Source organism: Aptenodytes forsteri, unplaced genomic scaffold (genome assembly GCF_000699145.1).
Source record: "Aptenodytes forsteri isolate BGI_AS27 unplaced genomic scaffold, ASM69914v1 Scaffold535, whole genome shotgun sequence".
NCBI classification, from domain to species: domain Eukaryota; kingdom Metazoa; phylum Chordata; class Aves; order Sphenisciformes; family Spheniscidae; genus Aptenodytes; species Aptenodytes forsteri.
In genome coordinates, this window is record NW_008795855.1 from 571,140 (window position 1) to 597,730 (window position 26,591).

Genomic DNA, 26,591 nt, shown 5'->3' on the forward strand with positions numbered 1-26,591 from the left:
TCACAGGAAGTTCTCCAAGAGGGAAGTTTCTCCCAGTGCAGCTAAGGATTCACAAAGACGATCTTGGAAACAGCTGTCAAACATGTCACTTATTTCCTCTCTTAACTCCCTCAGCAGAGGCACTGTGGACTTACCATCTGCATTCAGAATTCTCCCAAAAAGTTTACTCCAGAAATCACTGTCAACAGTCCTAAAACAAATAGAGCAGTTTTCAGTGAAACAGTATGCATACACAACATGTCTGTCAAGACTTCCATTTATATTCAGCACTAAATGCCCTGGGAAAACCAAGTCTGAAATAATAATTTCACTCACATGAGTAAATGTAAAGGAAAACTAGGAATGTATTGTTAAGTTTATATGTGTGGGCCCCTTCCTCTTTCTCCCATAGGCTTCTGGATAGTAACTAGACAGGCTGTTTCACAGGCCTATCAAAAACACTATTTCTACAGTTACCTCTTCTAGTGTACCTGACCACTATCACCATTCACATTGAGCCATGGCACTTTTAATTTAAAGGAGTTATCAAGAGCATCCTTTGAACCAACAAAGTTGGCAGATTCCTTTCATGAATAAGGGGTAGAGGTAAATCTTATTCCCCCATTTGCAAGTTAAGTTCACAGGTCAATATTAAAGGAAAGCTGCAAGAGAAATACAAAAAAAGTGAGTGGTTTACAGACAGTTTTACTTTCTTTTTTCCCTGCCTTCCAACTGCCAGAGTTCTCATATAGATAACATTTCAAAGACAATTAATAGTAATAAATCCCGTCTCACAGATATACCCACACAACATGAATAAAAAGGTTAACTCACTCATTAGTCTCAGAAAACTGATATCAGAGCTAACCCTTTGTTCTTCAGTCTTGTACTGAAATCCATAGACTGCACTGCTGCTGACTACTGAAGCACGTTTCTCCCGCAAGCTAGGAGTTACATTAGCTTTTGAACAAATTATCTGCCTCTGCTTTATGTAAGTGACTCACAAAACAGCAGCAGCCATAGTCACAGAAGGAATCTGGCCTGTACTGTTACACTAGTAACTCTTACATTTTCTAAAATAATGATGTCATACAGAACCTAACCAAAAAAAATAAACATTCAAGACTTGAGGCCATTTCCTTCATGCACTTAGACAAAGTAAGAGGCATAGCAGAGGAGGTTACATGTTGGTAAGGATGTCTAAGGAGTTATGAGTGACAAAAATAGTCCTAAAAATTCAAACACAGCTTCTATATACTACCTCACATAAGCCTGCACAGATGAAGTTTCCTAAAATAGTATAGTGAAAATCAAAAAACTAAACACTCCTGGAAGTGAAAAATCTCCAAATCCATTCTTTAATAATGGTAACATGCTAAAACCCCCTCCCCTGAAAAACAGGTTGTCAACCTTATAGTAATGCTCAAAGATGAAAAAAACCACTTGATGAGAATTCACATTCTACCTTTCCAGAAGTCTTTACTACAACATTGACTTAAGTGCTTTGCATTCATTCTGTCAGCTTTTAAGTGGGTTCTGCTTTGAGTGCCATTGGCCTTAGAAGAACAATTTTGTGCTTTGCCTTGCAATTCCCCACTGCTTTGGTATTTTGTTGAACCCGGTAGTAAAATTAGTGGCTTTACCAGTCATTCTACTACCTTCAATTATTTTTAAGTATTAAACAAAACTTAAGTCCTTTTTCAAAAAGGCTTTCCCAAGATAAGGAGGTCACGGTCGTTGCATTTAACACCAGCCAGCCTTCTAGTAAGAAGCCTTCTTTCTATTTCTTACTGTCTAAGTTCTCAGAACATTCTTTGAGGAAAGTTATCCTGTCAATACAAACCTCAAAAAAAAAAAACCCAAACCCAAAAAATAACACCCAAAGAAAAAAAAACCCCACACTTTCCAAGTCACTTATAGAACTTTTAGCAGAAAGGACAGAAGTAACATGATCTTTACAAATGAAAAGTAGAATTACTAAAAGTAATAGGAAAAGGAATCCTGTGTCTTCATGAGTATTGCAGGTGTCATTGCCATGCACGGCTGTATTCAAAGGATAAAGCACAAGATTAATATCGATCAGCCGACTCTTCTCACAGGGAAGTGCTTAATTGTGCAGCCCCTTCTGGTGGATGAAGATTCCCTGCAGCAGTAAACTTGCTTGTCAGAGATTACTTGAGAATTTATTGAAAGTTTCAAATTGACTAGAGGAAATGTCATCAATTAATAAGAGCCAGACACACCAAAAGATCTATGTGTGACTGAAAAAAGATTCAGTGCAGATTCCTTATTCCCACATAATGAAATGCCCTGTTTACACTGTTGATATAAGACTTCAGTACAACATGTAACTAAAGCACCTATACAAACATTCCTTGGAATTCGTGATATTGAAAAAAGTATAGAAGATGAATAGTAAGTCTATAACACTTTCAGAAGCAAAGTAGAAGACAGGATGGAAAATGGAAATTCCTTATTTGTACTCCCAACTCCAAAGAAAAGTTGCTTGGGTAACTGATGTACCCAAGCAAGCGATGAGCCATTACAGCCTGGTTCCAGCTACACAGAACTCACACCCAGGCTTTACCTTCTTCCTCCTTAGTCTCTTCTAGCCCTTCACAGGTCTCACTCCCCTTGTACCCAAGTCTCCCTCCAAGTTCTACTTCTAGTTCTACTTCTACTGAAATCCCTTTCCAATTGACCCCTCCCCTCCAAACTCCCCATAACAGCCAGCCCTATCCTTCCAAACTCAGACTTACTGTACCTGCTACTCAGCTCCTCCTGCTCTGGTTATCCAGACAGTTATTGCTATTTTTGTCATGCCCACATCCTGATCAGGTCCCCAACACCCTGTTCCTACCTTCTCAAATCAGGCCTTGCGTGGCTTCATCTGCAGTAGCTCAATTTAATCTCTTGTGGAATTAAAAAATTAAATAAATAATAAAAAATTAAATTAAAAGAGAGACAACACTTATCTGAAATCTGTCCTTCTATCCCAACAGAATGTTGTTAGAAAAAGATCATGTTCTGATAGAAATTAATATACAGAATTCATATTTTTCAGAGCAGGTCAGATTTATCCTTCCAAACTCAGACTTACTGTACCTGCTACTCAGCTCCTCCTGCTCTGGTTATCCAGACAGTTATTGCTATTTTTGTCATGCCCACATCCTGATCAGGTCCCCAACACCCTGTTCCTACCTTCTCAAATCAGGCCTTGCGTGGCTTCATCTGCAGTAGCTCAATTTAATCTCTTGTGGAATTAAAAAATTAAATAAATAATAAAAAATTAAATTAAAAGAGAGACAACACTTATCATCTGAAATCCCTTCTATCCCAACAGAATGTTGTTAGAAAAAGATCATGTTCTGATAGAAATTAATATACATAAGTCCTATTTTTCAGAGCAGGTCAGATTTACTTAGCTCAAAGATATGTAACGTTAGAATATCTGTCAGTAGAAAGCAAAAGCCAGTCTCCATCAATGATTTAGTTACCTTTTTTTTTTTAGTATTTCTGAAACAAAGGCAGTATATGTATTTACTGCCAACCTATACATCATTGATATTCATCTCATTGATATTCATCATTGATATTCAGAGAACAGTCACCCTTGATGATTTTGTTCTTCACAGCCTAGTCCTGTAAGTTGATCCTCTGAAGAAAAAACAAAAGCTACAGAGTACAGTATGGCATGCGTACTGAGTACTCGGCAGAAGCCTGCTATAGCCTTGTAACTACTGGTATCAGTCTATAACAATACAGAAAAATAGATACATGTGAGTAAAGAAAAATGTGTTTTTCCCCTGCACACAGCTTAAGATGATGAGATTTTTTTCAAAGGTTGAACACAACAAACTAGGAGGTGTAAGTAATGCAGGTTGCTAGGGAACTGGACAACTCCCAGACTGGTAGCAGGTTTTCTTAAAGCAATGGTTATAGAAGTATATCCACACAGCGAGTGTAGCTAATATACCACGATCCTGAATGCAGATACCTGTCAAGCAATTTCTGTCATGAGCAGAGCGCTCTGGAAAATCCTTATGAAATGCTAAGGCATAAAATTCTGCAGGATGTGACTAACACAGTGAACAAGTGTTTAGTCTAAGAACAAACAAAGGGTAGATGAAAGCAGAGTAGTCTTATAGCCAAAACATGTGGCTAAAAGAGAGCAGTAGAAATTAATACCTGAGGACAGACAGCAGCTTCCAAAAAGAAGCTGCTTGCAGATGCATCTTAAATTATAATTTTAAATTATTTTCCTTCTTGTGCACATATTCTGTTTCTGCAACTGTTACAGACAGAACCCTGGCATCAGTGTCTTAGTAGCCCTTCAACAGAGCCTAGAATGAAAAAGGCAGAAAAACCAAATAATCTCCATTTCTAAAGCAACATGCTCGTGTAATTTTTTTCCTCACCACCCACCCACTTATAAACTTCTCCAAGCTTGGTCTATCAAGTAAAAAGGGAGACTAAAGCAGTCTGGTCTGAAAGGATAGAAAAAGCATAATCATCTTAACTGGACTGTTAGACTCATATTGAGCTTAAAATTGTCTCCTTCACAGCACTAAGGCTACTATACAATGAAGAAGTCTAGTAGCTTCAAAATTTAAGTCCCCACAGAATGAATGCTTTTGGCAACAACAGCACTAAGTTCTGTGTTCTAAGCTTTGAGGATGGTGCCATTGTAAAGAAAGTGAGGGAAGTTAGAAGAAGTCTGTTCTTTTCCAGCAGCCTTCTCTGCAAAAGGACTTACTTTGATACGTTTTGGCTGATTTTCCAGATGGAATTCTCTTGATAGACCTGGACATGATCCCCAAAGAGCATCAAATGGACTATATCTGCAATGCCAACCAAGTCTACCTGCAATCACAACAAACATCAGAAAGTTCAACTTCTGTCAATTTCTGCAATCCACTACAGATTCCCACTGTCAAAATGTGCTTTTACACATTTAAGTCTGAATTGGCCTTTGCATCAGAATCTTCCAGAGACCTGCTAAGCAAGAAAACTTCAACAAGTAAAATTCTGGTCTTATTGTAGGTTCCTAAATAAATACAGTAGTCACAGGCACTCAACAGCGCTGCTACTCCCTTCACTTAATGACAAAGATTTAATCAGATGAAAAATTCTCTTTATTCAGTATTTATTGATCAGAGCTTTCCATGGAGTTTGCAAAATATTACTTAAGAAAACAGAGATTTTGTAAACAAAACACAGAAACTAAGATGTCCTGCTAAATAGATACTCACCTGATAAGGAAGAGAACTTTTCGCCAGAAGCTGTTGTCCATGAGGGGTCTGAGATATTGGAAAGCTGTTGGGCAAACTTACTTGAGACTGTAATCTCAAATCTAGACCATGAGAGAAATCCACTATCTTCAGAGCTCTTGTCATCTCATCATTAGCAAATGGATCACAGATCCTGAGCAGAGGAAGCAAATGAAGCATAAGACAATCCAACAAACTTTTTTTTTTTAAATTAAGTTTAACAGCGTAGTGAAGGTGAGTCTTAGCTATGTCAATGCTCCCCTCTGATGGTTAGCTTAAGAACTACTGCTGAAAGGACTACCCCTGGATGGGGAACCAGCTGGCAGCATGAAGCTTAGAGATGACACTAGTATCTCCAGAGTAAGCAGTGGGAAACACTGAAGGGTTAAGGATGACGCTGTTTTGATATTTGTCACGGTTATCTGAAACACAGTTGGTGGAATGGGAAAATAGCATAATGTTTAGCACTCCTCCCTCTCCTTCAAGATCTCAGAATACTTTATACAAGAAAGAATTAAGCTTCGTAACACTTTAAAAAAAAAAAATCTTTCCTAGTCTACACACTAGGGAGGATAAACAGAAAGGGCAGTTAGGAATATCTGTATAGATGATAGATGTATAGATACAGATGTGTACTGCCAAGCCAACAATATAAACAAATCACACTTCTCACTACTATTCTTCTTACATACTCGTATACTATGAGCATATTTTGTAATTGATACTATGCACTTATCCTAGGATAATTTTTGCTATCTAAACAAAAAAAAAACCCACACACCATTATCCTAACTTTTTGGCAGTTTAGTTGGTTTGTATTTGCCACAGAGAAATCCATAAGGAGATATCCAAGTCCATCATGCCACTGTTAGATCAGTGACTACCAAAATGGGATGTGTGCACCCTAAGGGATGTGCAAGACAATCCATTGGGGTGTGTGAAGAAAATATTAGAACTTCAGTATTATATGTATATAACATGTATGTAATTTATAAATAAATTCTATAAATAAAATAATTACAAATAAATTATAAATAAAATATATTGGGGGTGCACATGTTAGATGACTGTAGGTTCAAAATACATTTAAAGTTAATAGCTATTTTTACCATATCAGTGAAGACTAAGAACAGGCTCAGTGAATGTCTTCTAATGGAATTCTATCTGAAAAATTAGACATTCCAAAGTTACTATCTTCCCACACTTAGTTCACAGATCACATTTCAAGGGATATCTGACTTTGTTAACATAATATGGGAAAGAGCTTAAAGAAGAAAGCTAGATCTGTGCATCAAGTTACAAGCTGGACTGTAGCAGAAGCTAAACAATCTGTTTAAGAGAGTGTCTGGATATTCCGGTCCCACCTGCCCTTTGTCTTCTAATTTCCTGTTTTTCAGATATGTAAAACCAGAAGGCAAGTTATTTACCAATACTGAGTTAGCTGTCCAGTATGTTGGTAAAGTAGAAACTTGAGAACACAGGCAATATACTAAAAAAAATGTTTTTGCTAAGTTTTACATCACTGTATACTATTTCTATAGAAAGAAAGAAAAGAAAGGTTTATTCCTAAACAAAGTATTTTCACTATTTTCAGAATACACCATAGCCTAAAAAAACTGGACTGCAATATCAGTACCCCAACTAAACAGGAGAAATTACAAAAGCACAAGAGCTGTAGCTGAAACTGAGTATTATATATCTTCCCATATTCATAGAAAGAGACGAACCTGTCTCCCAGAAAGAACACCTCTGGACTCAGGTCTCCATGGACAATCTCTGCTTTGTGGAGCTTCTCTACCACACCCAGAAGATTATAAACAACCAGCAGGATAACTTCCTCCGTGATGGACTTACAGCCACGAATAACATCCTGGAAACAGGGAATAAACATGTATCTATATGCCATTCTACCTTAGATTAAGTGAAATATTTATAGCTCACCTTTGTTTCCTAACTCATCTGTACAGAGACAACAGTCCTACCCTAAATTCAGTATAATCACATTTTGCCCATGATCAGCCCAGCCAGAATTAAAAGAACCATGAGCTCTTAGGAGACACTATTATTCAGAAGTGGACAAAAGATCAGGAGGAGGAAATTGAACTGAAGACTGAAATCACTTTTTAATTTATATCCTATTTACATGCAACAATTCAAAATGCACTTACAGACTTTATTTAAAATGTAAATCCTTCAGCAAGACACTAAATGCTATGACCTTGCTATAGCAGACTGGAAGACTGGAGCTTACTGAAAGATGTCAAGTTAAACAAGAGTTTCAGATGCAAACCTTGCTGTGCAATAACATATGGTTCTTGGCTCAGGTTGTTTATCACTCATGAATAAAGAAAACGTGAAAAATCGGTTCAAGTTTGTCTCCGAGAAGCACATGATCTATGAATGAGAAACCAGCTCTAACTAAGGCTATAATAAGACAGTCCTAATCTGTATATAGATAAAACAAAAACCGGCGGATCTAGATTGCAGGATTAAACATGTGAAGCTGTCTTCAGTAATGAGCATAATGACAAACAAAACTCACTAATGGTACCTATGCAAGAGTTCGTGTCTTCTACAATTGTACTTTGTTTATCTGTACTGACCCCAAGCGTGAAGCGATTTATATCCCTGTGCAAAATAGCACAGCCATCTTGATACAAGTAACAGCTGCAATTCTCACTGAAGCTTTGGTCAAAGTCAGTATTCAAACGCTCCTTTAACTGAAGTGTGATATAAAAATCCCAAGGCACAGGCTGAGAATACACCTACAAGAAGGTACAGAAGAACATTTATTTTTGGAATAAAGCGAAAATTGCTCATCTTCATATTCTTCTCATCATCTTTTTTTCCTCCCCACTTTACCAAGGAAGACATTTTCCACAGTCAGAAACTTTTAATCTATATCAACAATTAGAAAGGACTTGAAGCAGCAAACTTCATGCACGGAATTCAGAAATTAAGACCAAACTTACTACATTTTACTTTATATTGGCTGAGGAGATTTTAACATTTCACACTTCTTGTATAATAACCATCATACGTGTTACCTTTATTGCAAACCCCTTGGCATCCAACTGGGGAAAGTTAGCTGGAATGGCAAAAAACATCTTGTATTCTTCATTGGTCCAATATTCCCGTTTGATACAGTAAGTCTCATTTCCTGTAATGAAAGTTTACATTCATGAGCTGTCACAGCAAATACACGTACCCAGGCTGTTCAAGTTATTCCCCGTCTACACCACAGAAAACTAGTGAGGGTGAATATGAAGCATATTTCAAACCAACCAGAACATAAGTAGATCCCTTGCACTGTAGAGTGTCTGGCATACCTACCTAGCTCAACATCTTTCTCAAACTCCATGACAGGCAGAGCGCCAGTCTCCAAATGAAAATCTGAAGAAGCAGTCAATGACTCTGGCATAGGATCTAAAAGCTTTTTACGCTGTTCAGCGCTCCACAAGAACTGGGTTACATCATCACCTAGGAAGACAAGTAATAGAAACAGATGAACTGAAATTAGGTGTTGAGTCTCTGACTTGATTATATCTGTCAAGAAAAAGTAACCTGGATATTGGAAGCTTTCCATCTGCATACTGATTTACTGCATCACCTTTCAGCAAGTCAATTAATCTCTTTCCAATAGTTTCTTGTTCTGTGAAGTGAACATAACACTCATCTTTGAAACTACCTTACAGACTATCTCATCATGAGGTCTCAATGATTCTATTGGAGCATCATGTAAAATGTATCTTTCACAAGAGACAAAGCTCTGAATTAGATTAGGTACGTCTGCTCAGCCACAGCAGAATTCAAACTCATTTTGCAAATTAACACTTCCTTTTTAAATTTATGTCCAGAGTAAGTGATCAGTTTGTGATTTTTAAATGAAGAGGTTTATTGAAATTCACTCCTTTGAATACAGCAGGGGTTTTATGTAAGAAAAGGAAAACAAAGTTGGACTCCAACTCTGCTGCTCACTGCAATATTAAGAATGTAATGGCTTTTACCTCCTGGAAGACACATAAGATAATTACACGTAGTTCTGGGTTTATTTTCCTGCATAATAGGACAGAGAGAAAACCATTCAATAGATGAGTTCTTCTGTACAAAACCAAGGTAGCCTGAAAAGCGTTGATCTCAAATGATCAGGCTAAGTAAAACACAGCAGAACTAGATGGCTTCTACTGACTTCCTCTCCCAAAGACTATGACTAGTAATGGGTGACAACATTTTAAGCTTTCACAGTACAAAGGTAAGAATCAAAGTATTATTGCCTACTGTTATACTCATATTTACTTGAAAAGCATTGCAGTTAAGATATAGCTCAGGAAGTAATTCCATGAAAGTAGATCCAGAAGACATTGTAGGTTGAAGGCTAAATAGGAGTTACAATACTTCACCATCACAAACCTATGAAATTTACTGGAATTCCTGTTTATTTTACAGGAATAAACTGAAAGACATCTGAAGTAATTTTTATGCTCTATGCACTGTTAAGGAGTCCTCAGTAGAATTACTACATCCAGGTTGAGAACTGCTGTCCAGGGGAGATGTGCAGAAAGAAAGAAAAAAAAGCAAGGGGAATCATCAAAAGTTTAAGAAAGGACCATTAGAACATCTGAACAAATGCCTTCTTTTTCTGAAAAGAATCTGTAAAAATTCTTCATCTTGCTCTAAAGATTAGTGCATATAATAAAAAATGAGTGTAAGATCTATCCAAAATATTTCAGCTATTTCAGTGACAGCACTCTTCTCCTAGTTGTATTTTCATTCCAGGTCCCGAGCACGCTTCATCATAAAATAGTCTGCAGACACACAGTAACGTATTCTTCTCTAGAGTAGATACACCGAGAATTTTCAGATACACAATTCTAATTAAAAAAAATCATAAACTGAAATCAAAGGAGTTAAAGCAGGTTAAACACCTTGAAAATCGTCATTCAACACGAACCTAATTCTACAGGCCAGATTTTGAAGGGTTTTTGTGACCATTCCTGTTCTAACCGTAATATAAAGATTTATAACAGAGGGAAACAAAGGTCTTTGACTAGAAGGAAAAAAAAATGAAATTAACTATTTAAGTACTAGTATTGTTTTCCTTCAATAGGAAAAAAAACCATACTGCGAAGCAGCACAATAATTTACAGCAAAGTTAAGAGTGCAAATTTAAAACCAAGATTACGCAACTTTCACTAGATTTCCAATTCATATTCACCTTTTTCAACATGGCACTTATCAGCACATCAGGAGAACAAACAGTATGATTACAGCGAGGAAAAAAATACAAGAGAAAAGAAAACAAAGCTGTCTTAGAAGTTCTCACTACCATCCAGTCCAAATTTTTCATTCCAGAATTTGACCTCATTACTCCTACACACTTCCTGCTTTAATACCTTAAATAACTTCTCCATCAGCTTAATATTTACATCGTTTGCATGCTGACAAGCATGCTGTACTGTATACCTCACTACTACTTCTGACAAGGGAGACACAAGTTTAGTCACAAGTCAAAGTAATGGGAAATCCACAGAAAGCAGAGTAGAATATAGAAAGTACAGAAAAAGCACTGTAGTTTAGTGACAGCCGCAAGTTATTTGTTGCGAGTGAAGCTCAGTTTAGTACTAACCAGTAATGTTTTCACTGATACCTCCAGAATCAGTAACCGTTTCAGCAGGCAAGCTCTGAGCAAGTTCCAGTTTCTCAGGGATATGCAGGTATTTAATAGTAGATACTTGTGTAACAGAGGAAAGAGAAGATCCTGAGGAGACAGAAGAACCTGACGAGCGAGTATCTTCCAGGCTTGCTTCCATGATCGGGCTGTAAATAAATTCATCAACTATTCAGACTTTCAGAAGATACGGTATCTAGATAATGCCAGCCTAGTGACTGTGAAAGGATACTGTGCACTCCCAGACTTCTTTATGTTAAAGAAGTCCTTTCCCATCCTTAATGGAAAGCCAATAGTTATGTCAGAGCCTCATTTTAGCTTCAATGATTGTTTATACTCAGAATCTTAGTCTACAGATTAATGTTATCTTCTCTTCCATTAAATATGACTGCTACAACAGAAGACATTCTCAATGTTTATTACTCCCTTAGCTACCAAAATTCAGACCTACAGTGCTTTTAAAGCAGTGGAGGGTTGGGTGGGAAATAACTCTTGCTCTTCCTTCCTAATTATAATCAGCATGGTTTCCCAGGGAACTTGCCAAGTAAACAAACGCCTTCAGCATGGTATACGTGTTTACATACTAACAACTAGCGAATCAAACTCAGTTCTAAATTAAGAAAACCCCATACAAGGGATGTTTATCATTGTAAAGAAAAAATAAACAGGAGGTTGTTTGCCAGTTTTTCTTCTCTCCAGCTTTTCTCCTCTGTAGAAGAAATCTAAGCCATAATCACCAGATGCATTTTATATACTAAAATAAGTACAGAAGCATAAGAGTATAAAAGGAACCAATGACTCTACTTTTAATCTCTGGTTACAAAGACAGAATGTGTTTATTAATTTCTTTGCAAGTTATTTGGTAGAAAAAGCATAGAGTTAAGTCCCGCAGCAGTAATGCTGAAAAGCCAAGTGGGCTTGCTATTGCCTCTTAAATCTGCTCAAGGCAAAATGGACCCAGAGCTAGAGAAATGGCTGTCTTCAGTATATTCTGATCTCTTCAGAAAATTGTTTCTTCAGCAACAGAATAGTAAAACCACAACCAAAGACAAGACACACAGGAAAAGGGGCTTAAGATGCTTTGCTGTTCATTACCTCAGTTTATTTACACAAAGAGCTTCATTGTACGCTCCCTCACAAACCAGCGTTTCCTGATTCAGAGGTGCACTCTTAGATTCTGGACAGTCTTCCTTCAGGACACCCTGTGAAAAAGCAGGAGCTGGGACTCTCTGAGCTACCACCCCATGAAAGGGCGTTGAGGCCAGATGGGCAGCCCTAGCAAAGTCACACGTGTCTTCTGGGTTGGCACAAAGGGTTTTGTTCTTGTAGGAGCCTGTCACAATTGCATCTTCAGTCAAAGGTTCAATTCCATTCAGCTCATCCTGAAAAAAGTGGGAAGAGACAGTGAAAAGCCTGTAGATTTTATGTCAAGTTTTCTTTTTATTTAAAAGCTGAACATTTCTCTCTCCCCTTTCTTCCACCCCACCACCTTCCAACGTGGATCTGACACTCAGTCTTCACGTACTCTACTTATATTGCTCATTCAAATTGAGTAATTGAACCCTAACTGTAATATAGTTGCATATTTTTTTTCCAACTAGAAAGGGTAGCTTTGTACCTCTAGAGTGCTGCAGGGCTGCCATGAACTGTTAAAGGCTACTTAGTATCTGCCACCACAGAAGTGCATTTCAGTTCAGTTATAAGCATATTATTGAAGTGTTTACTAAAATGCTGGGCGTTGAAGACACACAGAACATGTAAAGCAGAACTATGCAGTTATCCAGACTGACTCTAGAACCAAAATCAGCATGATGCTTACCATGCTTAACCCTGATAAGTATTTCATATTGTAGCTGTACATAAAATCCTTCTCAGCTCAGAACAAAATCCTCTCACTCAACCAGTCTAAAGGTCTATTGCGGCATGCAGTCAGTAACCAAGTCCTTTGGTGAGACAGCAACTACCACCTCTATTGAAAGCTTTACAAACACCTGCAAAACTGCCCCATAAAGACACACAGCTTAGGAAACAAGATACAAAGGTTTAAGGGAGTCAAGCGTATGGTACTTCAGGTGAGGAACACAGGAGCTGAGATGCTTGCTTGGACGCATGGCAAGAAAGTGGATGGAACAGGAGGCAGTGTTTAAGAGTGCAACTCTTCATCACACAAACTTTTTAAAGTTTCAGCGTGAGTAATCCTGGCCACTAATCAGTTGCTTAAAATTTGGAAGACACCTTACCATCATCTCCGTATTGGCTACCTTAAAGCCTAATAAAAACATGACATTTCCAGTGTAATCTTAACATCACCCAATTCAAGTATTGCCATGCCAGACAGGAGTTTAGAATCCTTGCTTATCGCACATCATGTCAGTCCAGCCAATCTCACTCAGTTCAACAGTCGGACGTTCTATGTTGGTTTCTCCTTGACAGGAAGTCTGCTACGGGGTAAACTGTTTCCTTACACAGGCTTCTGGTGGTACGTTTTCCTTCGCAGTTAGAGAATCTGAAGGTTTACGAACAGCAAGAGGGCGCCGGGCACTTTTCTGTGTATGATCCGCAGAACAGCTAAGATAAAGTTACAGTCCATTAAATATTTATTAGAGTAGCTTCCGACCTTCAACAGAGATTCCTCTCAAGAGTTTAAGTCTACCGACAATTTCAATCTACCACTTTCTACTACAGAACTACCAGTAAACTGCAATATATACAGCTCTCCAGAATGAAGAAAGTTTACATAGCAGCTTAAATAGTTCTAGACTGAGGATGACCAACAGGACAGTATTTCCTCATCATGGACTTCCCAAGTAGAGTAATGAAATAAAACAAAAAATACAAACAAAACAAAAAGCCACCCCACATCCATACAAGAAGCAGTACTGTATTTCAGCTGCTACAGAAAATGGTTTGATACTTCAGTTTTCCCTCCCTCCGAAATCTAGGTCTTTAATAATTCTACCTTATATTTTGATTTGCCAAAGTAGAGGATTCATCAAATATGGAGAAGAACGTAGCAGGAAGATGACATTTAAAGAAACCTCTTCAGAAAGGCTTGGTTTTGTGGTTTTGATGAACCAAACTTTTACCACCATATTATGTTAGCTAGTTTGCTGTTTTTAGAATATGCTTCAGAATTTGTACCTTTTTTCCCAAGGCTGGCCTCATCTCTCTGTTCCTCCTGTTCATCCTCAGAGTCTAAAAACACACTTCCCCTTTGTGTATCTGGGCATACATCAAGAGACTGGATAACCTCTGTCAACAGTAACAGTAGTCAATTCGGGTCAATTCCTTCAGCAGGCACCCTTCCCAACAACAAAATTTGAATATAATTTCCAATTGTATTCCTCTACCAAATCCTCTGAGGAAAAAGAAGGACTTAAGATAGTATCAATCTTAATGTTAGTGTTAAACTCTTTTACAGATTTTAGTAAGACTGCATATATGAAACTGAAGAAAGCTCTTCAGCTATTAAAAAGAAGAAAGCTCTTCTGCTTGAAAGTCCTTTCAAATAGTGACAGTTCTCAGACCTCAGATGCTGGGTCTTTTGCTGAATATGGTTAAAGGCACTACTAGCATGCTCTCATTTTCATTCTTCTAATCCACCTAGACTTTTGTTTTTAGTTTGTTGCAGTCTTGCTATTCATATAAAGAACACTTCCCTTTAACACAGCCTTCTCCTTAATGGTAAAAAATTTAAATACTTACCCTCAGAACAAGATGGTTTATGTAGTTGAGTATCTTCAGAGACCTGGAATTCACTGTGAAAAGAGTTACAAACTTGTTTACATTTGTAAAGAAAAACCAAGAGGCTGTATTATATCAACAGTTTTTCCACAACAGCGTATCCAATGCTACTTAAAACATTTAATACACAGCCTTAAAAGTACCAGTCCTAGCAGGAAGTTACAGAAATGACATTTAAAGAAACCTCTTCAGAAAGGCTTGGTTTTGTCATGTTAATGAACCAAACTTTTACCACCATATTATGTTAGCTAGTTTGCTGTTTTTAGAATATGCTTCAGAATTTGTACCTTTTTTCCCAAGGCTGGCCTCATCTCTCTGTTCCTCCTGTTCATCCTCAGAGTCTAAAAACACACTTCCCCTTTGTGTATCTGGGCATACATCAAGAGACTGGATAACCTCTGTCAACAGTAACAGTAGTCAATTCGGGTCAATTCCTTCAGCAGGCACCCTTCCCAACAACAAAATTTGAATATAATTTCCAATTGTATTCCTCTACCAAATCCTCTGAGGAAAAAGAAGGACTTAAGATAGTATCAATGTTAGTGTTAAACTCTTTTACAGATTTTAGTAAGACTGCATATATGAAACTGAAGAAAGCTCTTCAGCTATTAAAAAGAAGAAAGCTCTTCTGCTTGAAAGTCCTTTCAAATAGTGACAGTTCTCAGACCTCAGATGCTGGGTCTTTTGCTGAATATGGTTAAAGGCACTACTAGCATGCTCTCATTTTCATTCTTCTAATCCACCTAGACTTTTGTTTTTAGTTTGTTGCAGTCTTGCTATTCATATAAAGAACACTTCCCTTTAACACAGCCTTCTCCTTAATGGTAAAAAATTTAAATACTTACCCTCAGAACAAGATGGTTTATGTAGTTGAGTATCTTCAGAGACCTGGAATTCACTGTGAAAAGAGTTACAAACTTGTTTCTTGTATTTTTCACGCCTTCACAAAACATAAGTAAACTTTGTAAAAAAAAAAAAAAAAAAGGCAAGCCAAGCTGACATATCCTACTTGTAAGAAATTAAGATCCCTCAGAGAAATAATTGAAAACATACAAAGACAGATTACAGATCCTGGTTACAGGCTGAAGCCTAGGGGTACGTTCCATTCTGCCTGCAGAAACAGGCTATCTGTTAGTGTTCCATGTTACTCATAACTAATTATCCCCACAAATTTTCTCATTGCTGGCAAAGAAAATCCTGTATTACCTTTGCAGCTGAGGCTGTTTCTCCCCAACTTCTGCTGCACTGGAAAAAGTAAATCCTTGCAGTCCCAATGGTGGTGACGCTTCTGTTATCTCTGTTGGCTGTAGAAACAAACCCGTATTTTGGTTCTACAGTGATGGAATCACAAGCCATGCAACAAGGTTCCAAGAACATTATGATAATCCTGTGTAGGTTGTTAAAGCCCTGATGGATTAATAGTTGTCTTTAGCCATTTTTATTTGTACTTAATTTACTTGCATGAAAAAAGTCCATTCTTATTGTTTAGTGTAGTTAAAATGCATAATTTTACTCTTTGCAACCATATAGAACTTTCATAGGAGATTTTAGTTATACTGCAACTATTAAAAGACATATGTAAGCAGTTACATAGCTTACATCAAAATCACAACACTTTGTATTTCATTGTTTAAAATATTTACTACTATGGCATTGTTTTGGAAATGGGGAAGGGAGGGTGGGGAGAGAGAGGGAGAGAGAACGTACTTTATTAGCCCAACTGATGAAGCTGGGAAAAGGAAAAGCTTTAAAATAATTAACTTTTACTTGTTATTTGCAACCTATTAGAATACTGGGCTTTAAACACCACCTAGCAATGACACCAAAGTATACTTGCTTGAAGGATACTCTGCTTGAGACTGGTCTGCAAAGGAAAAAAGTCTAATAAATAATAGAGCATACTACTATCTATAAAACTTGGAGATGAATCAGATACGGGTTTTGTCTACTGGTCTTGGCTGGGATAGAGTTAAATTTCTTCATAGCAGTTGGTATAGTGCTGTTTTGGATTTTTGACCACAACAGTGTTGCTAACACACTGGTGGCTTAGCTACTGCTGAACAGTGCTTACACAGCATCAAGGTCTTGTTCTTCATGCTGTAGGGGCGGAGACACAACAAGTCGGGAGGGGACACAGCTCGGACAGCTGACACAAACTGACCAAAAGGATACTCCATACAATATTACATCATGCTCAGCAATAAAAGCTGGGGGACGGGGGGGCATTCAGAATTATGGTATTTGTCTTCTCAGGTAACCGTTATGCATGATGAAGCCCTGCTTTCCTGGAAATGGCTAAACATCTGGCTGCCAATGGGAAGTAGTGAATGAATTTCTTATTTTGCTTTGCTTGCGTGCACAACTTTAGGTTTACTTATTGAACTGTCCTTATCTCAACCCATGAGTTTTCTCACTTTTACCCTTCCAATTCTCTCCCCCATCCCCCTGAGGGGGCGCGAGTGAGCAGCTGTGTGGTGCTTAGTTGCCTACCAGGGTTAGCCCACACCATTTTGCAACCCTTCACTTCTTTCCCTAGTTCCAGCTTCTTCTCCTGTCTTCTTTTGCACTACAAATTCTCTATATAAAAGGAAACCACACGTGAATAGAGCTTAAGAAAGAGCAATTCGCCCTTAAGCATTTGGCATACCTTTACTTAAAAAAAATTTAGAAGTTTATACCTTAGCATAAGGTGTCTTGTCTGATTGTTAAATAACTTAACAATACTTGTAAAGTAACACTACAAAACTTGAAGTCTTTCAGTTATATTCCTACAGTGAAAGGATACAGCTTGGGGACAAGTGGGGGAGAAGAAAAGAAATATTTCTCTGAGCATTCATTTACTGGGTGATGTATGCATACAATAGACAAGCATCCTTTCAAAAAGTTTAAAAATTGTTAGCCAAAGAGAAACATATTAGATATTCTTCCTCCTTTGGTACTTTTACTTAAAATAGTAGCTATTTGTAAAAGAACAGTTAAATGAGGACAATACCTGTTCACGTGGTTGTTGCTGCTTGTCGTCATCTTTCTTCTTTAATTTTCTCTCCAGCTCCTCAATTTTCCTTTTTATTTCTTCCTTCTTCTGTGCTATGGCCTGCATCTCCTCTAAGGAGGAAAAGCTTATAAGGCACAACGCATACTTCACATGCAATCTGTGGCTAAAGCCTAAACTATTTTTAAAGGGGCTAAAACCTCTGGTCTTCTTTCCCCGTTTCATGGCTTACATGTAAGGCTGTCAGATATGTTACTTTCTCTGTACCTCAGAGCAGTTAAATAACTATTCCAGTAGAAAAAGAAAAGCAGCTGCAATAACAGACAGCTGTATGCTGATAAGAAGTATAATTTTATGATTCCATCTCAGAAAGTCTTATGTCTTCCCCTTTTGAATTATACCTTCGGTTTTCTTTTTTGCTTTCTTTCTGTAGATTTCAGCTCGGATCTCTTCCAAAGAAAATTCTTCGACTCCAGCATAAACTTTATCTTTACAGTACATCACCACCTCTTTCTTTTCTTGAGTATCCTGTTGATGATTTTGAACTCGCTGTAGTGGATCCTCCTCGTTCCCAGGTTTGCGAGCACTTAAAACACGGTTTATGCTGGGTTCAATTTTGCAGGGAGTCCTGGAAAAACATGCAGTTATTACTTTACTTATATGTACTTCACTGTAACACAGAAAAGCAAGCATAGGAGAGAAAATAGCTAATTTCAGAAACTAGCTGTAGAACAGCCTGAAGACATTCTGTTTTGTCGATAGGAAAAATGAACAAGAAAAATGGAATGATAGCAGATAAAAGGCAAGCATACCAACTCAGAATTGTGTAATCAAAAAACCCCCCAAAACAAAGTGTTAATAAGGCCCAGTCAAGAGCAAATAAAATTCTTATGATACTCTGAATTGCTGTGCATTCTGGAGCAGGATCTATGTTTACTTTAGCTCCATCGATCTGTGTGACCACACAGGTGACAAGTCCCTAATCATCCTACAAAACAGTTTATCTGGGAGGAGAAAAAAAAAAACCAGAATCAGCAGGACTTAAAAATGGAAGATCTTGGACTAGATTAAGCCTGGCATTTTAGATTAAGAAAAACAGGGAAGACTTAAGATACAATAAGAGGGTAGTTTGCTCAAGGAGAATGTTTTGCATGCTGAGTGACAGAAATGAAGTGCCCCATTACAAAACAAACAAACAGTAGCAGTCAATTTCTTAGCTTGGAAGTGCTCTCTGAAAGTGCTACATGCTAATTTCAGGAGAGAGAAACCAGAATTTGTACAGTTTTACAGATACCAGTAATCCAGATGAGTCCAGCAATACCTCAATTGTACCTCAATAAAAGATGATCTGAACAACTGACCTTGAAAAATTTACCCTGTGGTCTGGGTAAATAGTTAGTTCAAAAGAGAAAACAGTGCACAGTTCCAAATTTTGTTTTGCACGCGAATGGACTCACAACCCTAAGACCATTTGGGAGATTATGAGGCAAACAGGTGCTCCAAATGGTTGGGCTTTTTAAAGCTTTTTTTGTGGGGGGTGGGGGCTTATTACCAAGATCACTACAGGGTCCTTCTACCCAAATCTCCGGATGACAACTCATGCCATGATTTGCACCATGTTTACACAGTTTCAACACAACACTTTCAGACTTGATTTGGTTGACAACCAACCATGAGGAAATGGACTCAAAGGCAGAAAAAAAAAAAAAATCATCTGCTTTTAAACTTCCAACTACATAGTATAAAACTACATACAAACTCTCTGCTGAAGCTGCTTACAGCTAATTTAGCATGATGTTCTGTTCCCACACATTCCTTCCTTTTCCCTGGTACAAAGAGATGCTGCCTTCTGTAAATAATGTCTTCATCTGGGAGACCAGCATGTCAAGAGATTTAATTCTATGGCATCACTGACTTTCAGGAGCAAGAAACAGTCTTATAGCTTAGACAGAAACTTAATTTTTTACACATTCTTAACCTAAATTATGATATGTCCTTGGTCAGAGCTATTCTGCAGTCCACCTGCAACATACAACACCCACAGGAAAAAAAAATCCATGTTGTTAGCCACCTTTCAGCATTCTTTGATTACATGCAATTCAGAGCCAAGGAAGCTGTCTGTAACATCAAACATTCTTTTCCACTTCTCTCTTAGGAAGAGCCTGTGTATTCTATGGCCATCATTAGCCACAGAAAAATACAGGTAAGCAGCTTTGCAAAATAATGCTTTTTCCTCTGCTCTAACAAAACAGAGCAACCCCATCTCCTGGGCTTTATCAGCATTTTAGTGAGCACAGTACAAGCAGAAAGGTAATTTCAGGCGAAACAGCATACTCCTCGATAACCTAAGCAACACTGTTGTCATGGAAACATTGATAGCTTGTTTCAGAATAAAACTCCAGATAGAATGAGCACAGAGTTCCCAAAATAGAGGAAAACAGCAATAAGCCTGTCTCAATTCATGGCTGCTTTCATAGCAAACAGCATCCTAAGAGAGGTAACTGTGTTTTTGTTGAAACACATCAAGTTAAGCTATTAAACTAATTAGCATATATAAATGTGATATAGGCTCCCATATAATGAGCAGCAATAGTCAAATACTTCCCATGTCCTTATGCATCCTCCACTGAAGCCTCTGCTGTCAAGCTAAAGTACTAAGAGCTTCCAAGTTGACAGATTTTTAAATTCTTGTAGATCTGGAGGTTTGGCTACTTGGCAAAACAAGTCAGAACCTTACGAAGCAGCTTTTATCATTTCAAATGCAATCCCCACTGCAAACTGAAGACTCACATGACTTGTTGCTGAGCTGACTCTTCCACATACGGGGTGAAACTGGGCAGTGGGCAGGGCACTTCTATACCAGAATTCGCACTGCTGCGAGGACGCTGAGGAAGGAAAAGTCAATGTTAACAGCTTAAAGGTTCATGTTTAGACTCTACATTCCTCTATACTCTGAATCTCCCTTTTCCAAGTGTTTGGCTCATTTGTAGTTTTTGTTATTTAAAAAAATTAAGCCTGATAGACTTTTCCAAGATTAATTTAAAAGATTAATTCTGTTCTGATACATAAACAGTTACAGACCATCAGCTGAGCACTAGCACCTAAAAAAGCAAGACACACTCCTCTTGCACGTCCCCATCAGTACCTAGTTTCTGTTATTGAGGAAATGCTGGTCAAGCTGGGCTTGTTGCAGTTGCTCCTCTTGTTTGTTTTCCAGAAATGCTACAGTCCTCATTTTTCAGCCAAGACTGTCCCAATTCTATGATAGTATTCCTTCTGCTGTCCACCAAGAACCTCCAGACTTCTCAATTTTCCTCTCAAGAGGCCATCCCAACACCACAAAAATCCCTTAACTGCTTCTGGGGTCCATTATTTAAGAGAAGACAGATGGAATTTAGTCTGACAACATGCTACTCTCATCTGCCTATTTCAAATTGCCCTAGACTCTTAAGCAGAAAAAGTTACATGGTGGGGATATTTCACAAACTGATTTCTCTTTTCCACCATTTTACAAACTGTTTACTTAGCCACCTTCACACTGGCAATAAAAAAGAGGCCTCTCTCCTCTGTGCAGCTTTTAATATCTCAAAGTGTTCACAAAAGGTTATTCTTTCACTGTAATACAAGCCAGAATGAGCACCACACTTCAGCGAAGGGGAATTAAACATCTTCAACTCTTCTGTTAGTTGCAGATTTTTTGGGGGGTTGTTTTTTTGTTGGGGTGGGGGTGGGGTGTTTGTGTGGTGGTTTGTTTTTTTTTTAATTAAATCTAACAAATTTCATTAAAGGGGGAACAGAGAGAACTCTAAGGATGGACACTGAAAGAATACAGAAGCATTTGGGGACCAGAATGAATGTGTTAAGCAGCACTAAGCAAGGCAACTGATAAAAGAAGTTTTACATTAATAATTCTTCCTCCCCATTCTTCTCAGCTAAGTTAAACCTGTGATTTACTGAACTTTTCCATTCACTTAATTAAATTGCTTTGTATCTGGTAGTAATTATTCCTGAAGTTTCTATGAATTTCAGCGTATTTGCTTCCCTGCCCTCATCCTAGTTTTTGTTTCTAAGCTTCACTTATAACAACTTCTGTATTGAGAAGTCTAAAATATTTTTATCATGATTACTTTCTATTCTTCCCCTCTAATGTACAAAGAACAGGGGAACACTGGGGATTATCTAAGGATGTATGAAACAAACTTGATTTCATAGGATTAATTTCCTTCAGATAATGTCTTGGATCATTTCTCTAGAACAGCTTAAACACCTGTAGCACAGCTGTTTCTTTTCATGTCTCCAGCATTAGTTTAAACCATTGGAACCTACTTTCTGTCATCCTATTGTCAGGGTAAATATTCCGTTGATACAGTAGTTCTTCAGTTCTTTTGATCTCCACTCTTCTGTTTTCTTCACAAGCACTTCAAAACAGACTTGCAGAATGCTGTACATGCCTTATTTTCATAAGAAGATAGGCAACAAGTTCTTCCTTCAGGTTGTATTGTATGATATCAGTTTAACTCTTACTATTCTTTCTTACAGAATTAACTGATGCCTGGTTTCTCTCCCTTTCTTTGGCTAGTGTTTTCCCTCTTATATTCCTTTTCTGCCCTCCAGTTTGGCAGGCCATCTCTACCAATTTTTCTGGTTAGCAAGAATTATAATTTCTTAAGAACTCTAGAGAGTTTTTAAAACTTATTCTAGCAAGATCAGCTTCCTAAACTTGAATAGGTTACACATAGCCAGAGACTCTTTAGGAAGAAGCTAGGAAGATCTGTAGTTACAAATAGGTACAAACCCCAGGCAAGGGAGAAAGAGTATGACCTTTGTCTTGGGGATCAGAAGAAGTCATCAGCTTACACACACCTTCCTCTTTTTTGCCAGTCCATTTTGAGACTCCTTACCCTGCCAGAGTTCCAAGGCCCTGCACTTAGTTCATTCTCCTTGGCCCTCGGAGCTGGAGGTGCCGTCCATGACTGTGGTGTAAGTACGGGAATCTCAGGTCCAGAAGCTGAATTTTCATCAAACACAGCAAAACCTGGATTACTTGAAAGCTGCTGAGAAGTTAGAGTCTGGAAGCTTCTGTGTTGGTTCGTGGCTATAAGCAAAAAGATTTATGCAAATTAACCTTTAAACTGTCACACTCAAGTGCAAATTCCACGACAAAAAGATGTAACTCTTTCAATAATAATATGTGGTTTCAGCAACTGAATGTACCTTTAAGTGCATCTCCGACACGACTAATTGGGGCTCTCACTTTTTTCTTCCCCCTGCCTTTTAGATCTGCCAATGAACTCCTCTGAGGTTCTGCAGCTCCCAGAACACCCACATCTTTTTCATCAGAAGTTTCCTCAAGCTCCAGTAGTGTCTGCCGAGAAACACGGGTCTGAAACTGCCTGAGAAAAATATTGGAGAAGTCAGCATAAATTTCACTGTACCAGGTATCCACTGAAGCACATAAGACTACTCTAAGTTCTTCCCTTTAGCTGGAAGCTTACCTGTGATGGGACTGGAGTTTGTCCAAAGGCTCAGCCTTGCGCTGAAGGCCTTCCTGGAATATCAGATCTGCTTTCTTAAAACTTCCTCTAGCCTCAAGTACTTCTGCCCATGTGATGTAGAGTAGTGCCAGTGTTGTGCCAATTTCCTGGCTATGCAGGTAACTGTACAGATCCAAGGGCTCGTTACAACAGTTTCCCTGAAACAACCAAAGTATTTCAGTAATCACATTGGACTCCAAAGGATTCCAAGTTGATGTCTGTGTTTTGATGCCTCCTGCAAGAGGCATCCCATTGATTTCAATACAAGTCTCATAGGAGCAGCTGTAAGGCCAGGACATAAAATTGTATCATGTCATAGTACACAGGATAAAGTAAAGGAATTTAATAGGAGAAGAAGAATAACGAGAAAAAACTCTGACTGCATGTATGTATTTGTCAGTATTATTAGCAACCCCTTAATTCTAGCCTACATATTTTAAGTCAGTCATTTCTTAGATTTTTTTTTTTATCTGAGATAACTCAGTGATTGAACTATGTCACGTTAGTGTTCCTGAGAATAGTTATTTTAGCTTAAGATAAAATACAACACATTTCTTATCAGTTTCAGAACTGGTAAATCAGCTCAGGAAGCTAAACCTGGAGAAAAGCTGCTTTAAGAAGATGAGAACAACAAAAACTATAGCAATGGAGAGACAGGGCAAGACCAGAACACACTCAGCTTAGTTTTGCTTAAACAGAGGATGTGGATACAAGACAGTTAGAAGTTAAAATAACTGGTAGGACAGACATAACTCTTAAAATGTATCTTTAAATTACTTTCTTTTCTCCTTAAATAAATAATAAAGCTCTACTCATTCAAACTAGCTTTTCCAAAACAAAACTTATGGAGTTTGTAGCTGTCCAAACTGAATGATTCTAAAAAAGGTCTGAAGATCCTGTGGAAAATGAGAAATGGAATTCAAGCGTAGGTAACATATTTGCAGAGATACACTTCTAATATTGCACTAGTTGTACAACATATTCTTTGACTCTGTTATTACAAAAATCAGCTTAACAGTGTGCAAATGACATGACGAGTACCAAGAAAAAGCAGCACCCAAGACATTCACAAAACACTCACAAACTTGAGCCAGAGATTAAGATAGCGGGGATCTGAATTCAAGCGTAGGTAACATATTTGCAGAGATACACTTCTAATATTGCACTAGTTGTACAACATATTCTTTGACTCTGTTATTACAAAAATCAGCTTAACAGTGTGCAAATGACATGACGAGTACCAAGAAAAAGCAGCACCCAAGACATTCACAAAACACTCACAAACTTGAGCCAGAGATTAAGATAGCGGGGATCTTTGTAATATCGCTGCTGTTCATTGAGTGCTTTCACTGCCCTTTCCAATATTGCTGCGAGATTACTCTCCTTTCCACCTTGGGGGAAGGTTTGCTCTGTCCACTTGATGTACCTAGAGATGGAATATATTCATAGGAAGTCAGTTCTGAATAAGATACAAGGCTTCTGTTTCTGTACAACATAAGGAGACTTAGAAAAAAAATTAGGCAGATTATTGAAACACAACAGATTATTCAAAAAAACTGTTATAGAATTTATCTTTTAATGAGTTTCTTATTAAATTAGAATATTTTTTCCCCAAGCTTTTACAAGGGTATCTAAGCTTTCTATTCTTTCTTCTGAAATAAAAGGCAACTTACCGGTCCCAGACATCCAGTGGATCATCTCCAGAGTAAAATCGGATTTCTGATTCAAACTCCCTAAAAAAAAAAATATCCATCCAATAAATACATGTGTATAACTGTAAAGATGTTTTCTACACTGTAAACTAAGACCTTTGCTCTCACTCACACCATTTTTTAGGTCTATTAAAAAAAAGGCTAGGTTAGCATATATTTAGACTTGAGCTTTTACTCAGACCAGAAGAATCAAAAAATAAGCTTTTGCACTCTTCTTCAAAATGAAAGCACTAGGAAATACTATTTAACACAAACAGATATGCATCTTTCCAAAGGATATTTCCAAGAATTTCTACTACCCCAAAGCTTACATGGTCTCTCTTGACAGAATGCTTGTTCTGTTATGAAGAGTTATTAGCAGACAGATATATTGTGGAGTTTAATTTTTGCATGAAACGTCCCTTATTTAAGTATAGGAGGAGGATGGATGATGGAAAAGCCTGATGATCAGACAACTACAGAACTGCACCAGAAAGCACAGTGAAGACACATCTAAGTGGCCACAATGACATTCATCATCTTGTCTCATTCTTCAACTCCCGTGCATCATTTCATCCCTACAACATGACTTCCCCCTCAGGCAGCACATCAAGAAAGAAAACCACCTTGCAGCTTGAGTTGGACAAGAACATTAGCTTCTGTTTAGCAGTGGCTCTAACTTGATCCTGTAGAGCTCCCCAGGCAGTCCCTTGTTCTTGGAAGGCTCTGCTCAACCGTAACACCTCACAAACATAGTAAGTTGGACAAACCCTCTTGCAGACCCCAGTACAATAACAATTCCATGGCTTTCCATGGAAAAATCCAGATCCAGCTGATAAGCACTGGTTCAATAAGTACTGGGCAGGTGTTCATAGACCCTGCTGACTTCACATGAAATCACCCAGACGGTTCAGCATGACAAGCACCAGTGCTTCCAATTCGGACAACACAGTACAGACACAATATGCAGTCTTCACAAAGTCAGCCTGGCCTTCACAGGGCACACAAATTTGAGGATCAGACAACAGAAATATAATAGGTTTGGGACACAAGATGCCCCTTGAAGTCATACAGTCATATCTGTAGAATACTGTATGCAAGACAGACCAAACCCAAGCTGACTTTGCCCACTCAGGTGTCTTTGCAATCCAGAGAAGACACACAGAGATACCTGTATATTGCCTATATTATGATAGTAGGAAGTATTTATATCCTAAGAAATACGCTGCTTCGATAGATTATTGTAGGAGAGACAAAAAAGCTTTCCTCCTTGTAACATTTATGTATTTTTCTTCATGAGTATATTTAAAAGCACAACCGAATCTCCCTAGTGTTTGCTGTTTAAATGCTCCATTGCAAACCTAAAAATAGTAGCCTATACTGTACAGCACCCACAGGAAGTAGTCCTAAATACCTGGAGTGCGATAGTAGCACAGAGATCAGTTACTAAACTTCTGTTATTTTATGCTCTTTTTAATGCCTACGAGATTAGCACAGTCAAATAAGACATAGAAAAATTGATGAGGCGGCAGGAAGATAAGGGGAAAGAAGGTGTCAAAACATTGCTCACTGTTTTTTGAGCTGAACAGCAGTGTGGATGGAGGTCTCCTGCTGAGCCAGTGCTTCCTGCAAGGTGGACATGACACGCCCCTGCCGGAGGGGCTGCACATTCTCTTTGCTCAGCTCCCACTCATCGTTGCAGTCCTGCGACAT

General features: G+C 38.1%; 1 protein-coding gene across 1 annotated transcript; it reads right to left on the reverse strand.

Moving 5' to 3' along the window:
* BUB1B (BUB1 mitotic checkpoint serine/threonine kinase B) lies at nucleotides 1–26,591 on the reverse strand. Its single transcript, XM_009283718.1, has 23 exons — nucleotides 26,449–26,591; nucleotides 24,861–24,920; nucleotides 24,469–24,613; nucleotides 23,149–23,345; nucleotides 22,868–23,046; nucleotides 22,555–22,748; nucleotides 20,444–20,538; nucleotides 18,055–18,281; nucleotides 17,654–17,766; nucleotides 15,868–15,965; nucleotides 15,507–15,559; nucleotides 14,949–15,029; nucleotides 13,877–13,955; nucleotides 13,383–13,485; nucleotides 12,013–12,299; nucleotides 10,897–11,066; nucleotides 8,583–8,729; nucleotides 8,297–8,409; nucleotides 7,853–8,014; nucleotides 6,977–7,119; nucleotides 5,232–5,403; nucleotides 4,736–4,842; nucleotides 1–190 (listed from the first exon to the last, which is right to left on the reverse strand). The coding sequence occupies exons 1-23, from the start codon at nucleotides 26,589–26,591 to the stop codon at nucleotides 1–3; spliced, it is 3,258 nt and encodes a 1,085-aa protein (XP_009281993.1).

Bases quoted from the DNA above. Each gene is read 5' to 3' on its own strand.
- BUB1B (XM_009283718.1), bottom strand. From the start codon at position 26,591: ATGTCGCAGGACTGCAACGATGAGTGGGAGCTGAGCAAAGAGAATGTG. The intron at 22,749-22,867 runs GTACATTCAGTT...TTTTGCTTATAG, and splicing joins TGTCGGAGATGCACTTAAAG to CCACGAACCAACACAGAAGC. The intron at 12,300-13,382 runs GTAAGGAAACAG...CACTTTTTTCAG, and splicing joins ACGTACCACCAGAAGCCTGT to GATGAGCTGAATGGAATTGA.